This window comes from Benincasa hispida, chromosome 11 (assembly GCF_027475165.1).
Source record: "Benincasa hispida cultivar pf3 chromosome 11, pf3_genome.v1.1, whole genome shotgun sequence".
NCBI lineage: Eukaryota > Viridiplantae > Streptophyta > Magnoliopsida > Cucurbitales > Cucurbitaceae > Benincasa > Benincasa hispida.
The window spans coordinates 14949546-14955441 of NC_143488.1; the positions used below are offsets into that span (position 1 = coordinate 14949546).

The 5896-nt window shown below is 31.4% G+C and overlaps 1 protein-coding gene across 1 annotated transcript; it reads right to left on the bottom strand.

Moving 5' to 3' along the window:
• Positions 1-2619: 2619 nt before the first annotated feature.
• Positions 2620-5283, bottom strand: LOC120091846 (protein NOI4-like). Its single transcript, XM_039049997.2, has 3 exons — positions 5092-5283; positions 3823-4002; positions 2620-2972 (listed from the first exon to the last, which is right to left on the bottom strand). The coding sequence occupies exons 1-3, from the start codon at positions 5095-5097 to the stop codon at positions 2931-2933; spliced, it is 228 nt and encodes a 75-aa protein (XP_038905925.1). The 5' UTR covers positions 5098-5283; the 3' UTR covers positions 2620-2930.
• Positions 5284-5896: the final 613 nt, after the last annotated feature.

Genomic DNA, 5896 nt, shown 5'->3' on the forward strand with positions numbered 1-5896 from the left:
TCTTAGATCTTAATTCAAATATTTATGTTTGGCTAGTGCTTTCAAACTATTTAATGGATTGAAAACATGGCAAGTCAAACACGATCTCCAACACCATCGGTCTTCTCCAAAATGGAAACCTATAAAAGTAAATTTACATTAATATTTTAATAAATTATGTTCATTCAAACGTAAGAATAATTGTTTTCAACTTCTTCACATGCAGTGCCCCCGTCAATTAGATTCTGTAGGATGCAGGTACTATCTGCAAAAGTATATACACGAAATAGTGCATGATCCTACTACTCCCATTACTAGCCTCATATATAAATTATTTATTTTTTATATACTAGCTTTAATTTAATAAATGATGTAAACTTATGTTGAGTTTATTTTTTTTTTCTTTTTGTAGTTCAATACAAAAAAAATGCATATACCCAAGGAGAGATTGACGTAATTCGAACACAATGGGCAAGTTTTGTTGGCCGATTTATGTAAGAATGTAATTATTGTTTTTTTGTCTCAATAGAATGTAAATTCTAGCTTAAAATGAATCTTGATGAGTTTTGAGTAAAATATGCAAGTTTAGAATGAATCTGAAGTACTAATCAATTTGTGGCTAGACGAATTATTATCTAACCATGATCTTTTTATTGGAAGATTTATGTATAATTTTTTTTGTTTATGGGTATTTGGTGTAAGTACTCATGGAAGTACTAATTGATATTTATGAAGGTGAGAAATGATTATTAATATTATAGAAGTGTTTGGTATTTCTGATTGTAGTTTTGGAGAGGCGGGTGATTCCATATGAGTGTTGGATATGATAATTTTAACTATTATTCTATGGAAGTGTGTTATCGATATACAAATGTTGGTTAGTGTGTTTATTCATATTTGATAAGTACTGATAGAATGGGTTGGAAGTACTAATTGTTGTTTGTGGATAAATTATTATAGAAGTGTACTTCATTGTAGGTAACTTTGTATTTAGTTTTGTGATAGAGTGTATTGTTGTATCTATTGTTATATTCTAGGTTTGGGCTTTGTGCATTTATAGGTGGAAGAGAAATACTGTTGGTTTGCCATGCAGAATATAACAAGCACGAATTACAATAAACAATTTTTTTATAAAGTACAATGACGGACATTTACTAACCGAATACAAAATATATAATGTCGTTTTTAACTTTTTGACCGACACTAAAAATGGATTAGACAATTTAAAAAATGAGGCATAAAAAAATGACAAAGTATTGAAAAAAAAATTGGTAAAAACTAACATTGAAGATGTTGTACATTCTCTACCATTCTAAAGCAGGCATGTGTGCCAGGCTTCTTTTTCACGTCGTCCACACTTTCTATCAGTCGTCCCCTCCTTGCTCTGACTATTCAATGCTTAGTTCCACCATTGCAAAGCATTCTTTTTCCTTCTTTCAGTCTTTCTCCTATTTTCTGTTTATATAGCAAGTCAAAGCATGGGGAAGCATTTCATTAGATGAAATTCTGGTCAAAGAGTCGATTATTCATATTTTGAGTAATAAACAATTTGTTTTTCTACAAGTCAATGAGGTTAGTTTTGAAATTACTCATTAAGACATACTTTATTGACCAAGAAGTCAGAAGTTCAAGTCTCTTATCTCCACTTGTTTGATCTCAAAGATTAAAAATAAATAAACAAATAGCACAATTGTATTAAGATAATGAAACATTTAGAACTTGATCTTTTCTTAATGGTACGATATTGTCTACTTTAGGTATAAGCCTCCGTGGTTTCATTTTCTGTTTTACTCAAAAGCTCTCATAACAGTGAAGTAGTTCTCTTCGCTTCTCTTATATATCTTGATTAATATTTCACTTTTCTAACTTATATAGGTTTTTTTAATCACATTCTCAACAATTCTCTTCTTGAACAAAGAACCTATGGACCTCTCCTCAAATAATCATCTATTCATCTACTTTTAACTTGGCCAACTACTCTTCTTTAAAGCACATGACCTATATGGTATCCTAGTCAAGAAGTTTTTATGGCCAATTTGAAACATTAGAGACCAATCACGCCTGAGGCCCTATTCTAAAGAAATGTGCTGTGTGTTCCTTTCTTATATATTAAATCAATCATGTCAATTTTCAAGAGTGTACTATAATACCCGAAGTTAAGTATCGAGTTTTTATGGATTTTTTTTCCAAGTACAACTGCACCTCTGATCAAACTCTGGCTAAAAGAGTATTGCAGAATAAGTGATGGAAAGGTTGAAGAGATTTCTATTGTGTTTTTTCCCAAAACTATAACTACTCATCATGGTCTGGTATAGGACTAAAACTATTCCTCCTTCACATGTGAGTTGTTCAAGAATTACTTTCTAGACTTCTCATGCACCATTATATATAAATCATCTGTATTAGTATCTATATTCATATCATCCTCACTTAACTTTTGTCAATATTTTCAACATAAATGTTATACTCCATGCTTTAGAAAGCAAAAGAATACAGTTCTTTCTCCAAGAAAAGAAAAAATGTTGTCTTCTTGGCAGCCCAAAGGTCCAAACTGAGGCATGGATTTCTATAAAGGGTTGTTTTGGATTAGAAAAAAATCATGTACAGAGGAAAATGAAATAAAAAGAGAGAAAGAAACAATTTCACAAACAATAATAGAGATTCAATATCAGATATAATGAGCAAAATTCATTTAAAAAGACAACAAAAGAAGGACAAAAAAGGGAGCAGAGACAAATGAGATAGCATAGCTCAGCTTCTACTGACAATCCACCACATCAGCACCACAAATAAAGAACGTAAAATTCTTCTACTTTTTTCCTCCATGACTCAGACTATGAAGCAAATAGTATAGCACGCTGATCATAGCTTTAAAAATTTCATCTTCTATCGAAAAACAGCGGAGACGATCTTAGCATAATACGGTGGTTATCTACAGAAAGGTAATACCATCAAGATTCTGTAGGCGGGCGTATGCAGCAGAACCATTTCTTCTGAAACACAGCAGAAAAATTATCCACATGAGGGAAAGGTGTAACAGCTCATAAAGAAATCGCAAAATAGATCATTTTCCCCCCAATTTCCCCCTACTGATGGTTGATTAAACAAATAGAAGCGAGAAAAAAAAAGGATTGGAGCATCATTCCAAAGTCCAAAAGCATCTATTGCATTTCAATAAAAAAAAATAAATAAATGCATTTTGATACTTAATTGATGCATTTTCAAGATCAAACAAGAACACAAGTCTAATTAATTGGAGAAGTCGGTTATAAGATAATTCTTAGGGGTATTTGGCCTACCGACTTCATAAGTTGGTGTTAAATAACTCAACTTCACCAACTTCAATAGTGTTCAATTAAATTTTGCACATTTATCGACGAACTTCATCTTTCCCTCTTTCTCTCTCTTGCACATTTATCGAAGAACTCTATCTTCATAACTCTACACTCCAAATGCAGACTTCCTAACTCCAATATATTAACTTCAGCCTTTAGAACTCAACTCAGCGCTTCAAACACCCCTTAGAAGAAAAGTTTGTATCAAGATATAAACCAAAGAACTGAAATGAAATTGAAATATAAAAGGTAAAGAAATACAATGACTCTCCGACTATTCGAGGTACTTTTCGGGGACCACCCCTCAAGAGTATACTCACTCATTCTAAACCAAGAAAACTATCTTTTACCTTCATCTCTTCTCATTCCCTCTATTTATAACCAACCACTTATATCCTAATGGTATTCAGAATGGGCATGGATGAGCGTAAATGTCACCATGAACAGGAGATATATATCAGGCATGATAGAAAAGGCTAGGAAAAAAATTGCGTTTATAGCATCTTACAGCCTGAGGTTTGCCAGGATCTGCTGCATGTTTGGCCTGAGGTGCCTTTCCAGGTGATTCAGGTTGGCCACCGGTTTTCTTCTCATCTCTTGCCTTATTAAAGATCACAGTGAAGCCCTCTGCAGAAGCAGGATTATTAACATCCCATTCACCGAACTTCGGTAGTGGCTGACCCTTCTCCTGTTAGAATACATACATTCAGTCCCTATACTTCGGAGTTTAATGCATGTCTGATTCAAACCATTAAAATAATTATGTCTCTAAACTTTGATTATACTTCTATCCAGTCCCTACCATTAACAATTAACACCATTAAAGGAATGCTTAAATAGCATGCCTATTTAGTTTCTGTTAATAATACCAAGGATTAGATAAAAGCATAGTCCAAAGTTTAAGACCAAACAGAAAATTATAAAACTTCAATGGACCAAATAGAGCTAAAGTGCATAAACCAAATTTATAATTTAACCCAACAAAACTATCTTCCTTGCTACAAGTCATAGTTGTGTCAATCAAAAGAAGTCATACACTGAATAATGAAAATAAGGATTCAATTATTGAACCTTTAATCTCCTAAAATATATAGATCGTGGATTTCGATGTTTTAAGTTGAAGGACTAACTGCTCTTTCTTCGATCAATGAGCTAAAAACAGGATAATCCATGATTAACAGCAGAAATCAGAAATTAGACAAAATAGATGAGAGATGAGAAAATGATGGGGAAAAAAACTAGCAACGTTTGTTTACAGCTGATTTAAATTTGAAATATCCTTTATCAATCAGAACTCTGTCAAGTACAATAACTGGTGGATCAAGTTCCATAACGAAAAACTAAATTACCCCCATGAACCGAACCATGATAATGGAAACTCACTTCAAAAACAAACAAAAATGATTGATGAGATCAGAGTGAATAGGAAATATTTCAGAAAATTCAAACGAGAGAAATACGTAGGATTCACAAAAATGAAAACCAAATCCTTCGAATTAAACGAAGAAATACAGAAATTATAATAATGGGGAAGAAAATCCAGCCACAACAAGCATCAGCGAATCTCCAAAAAGGGGGGAAACAATCAAGGCAGTGAATCTAAAGGGAACAAAGAAAAGAGGTATCATGAAATGGGAAAACCAACAATCAAGTAATAGAAAAAAACCCAATTGAGGAAAGAAAAAATCAAATCGAATCAATCAAGGAAAAAAGGGATCGCGATAAATCGAGAAGGGAAAAAAACAGGAATTGGATTGGAGAAAGAGGAATGACATACCGACATGAATTCGAGAAAGTTAAGGAAAAGGGAGAATTTGGTTTGCCAGTAAACGAAGAATCGAAGAAGGGAAGAAAGAGGATGGCCACACCAGACACAGGAGAAGAGCGAGCGAGAGAGACAAGAAGAAAAGAAGAGGGCTTTGTTTCGGCCAAATCGTGCTTATTACACAACGGACAGCGCCTTTTTATTTCGTCCTCTCAAAAAAAATAATAATAATAATAATGATGATAATAATTTAACACTATTTCTAAATATAGAAAAATAAACCATAATATTTATGGTCTATATGTACCTAGATTATATCTATTATGATATTTTATTATTTATAAATATTTTAAGTAGTTTTATCATTTAAAATAATTTTTCTAATAATAATAATAATAGAAAAAATATTATTTTCATCTCTATACTTTAAAGTTTGTTTAATTTTCGTTCATGTATTTTTAATTGTCTAATTTTAGTCTTTATACTTTTGATAAATCTTAAATTTAGTATCATAAAATTAATTTTTAACAAAATTAGTTAAATAATAATAATAATTTTCAGGTAAAGAAATATCATATGTGGATATGTTTTTCAAAATTTATAATAAAATTTCTTATATATAACAAAAAGTTTTCTAAAAATAAATAATAAACTAGGAAATGAAACTAGATTTAAGATTTATTAAAAGTACATTAACTAAAATTGGACAATTGAAGGTATAATGACCAAAATTGAACAAGCATCAAAGTATAAGGATAAAAATAGTATTTTAACTTAATATTTATTTATTATCATTATTTTATATAATACGAGAGAT

Excerpts from the sequence above, each read along its gene's own strand:
- LOC120091846 (XM_039049997.2), bottom strand. Across the intron at positions 2,973-3,822 it reads ATCCTGGCAAACCTCAGGCT|AAGAAATGGTTCTGCTGCAT; the intron begins GTAAGATGCTAT and ends GCTGTGTTTCAG.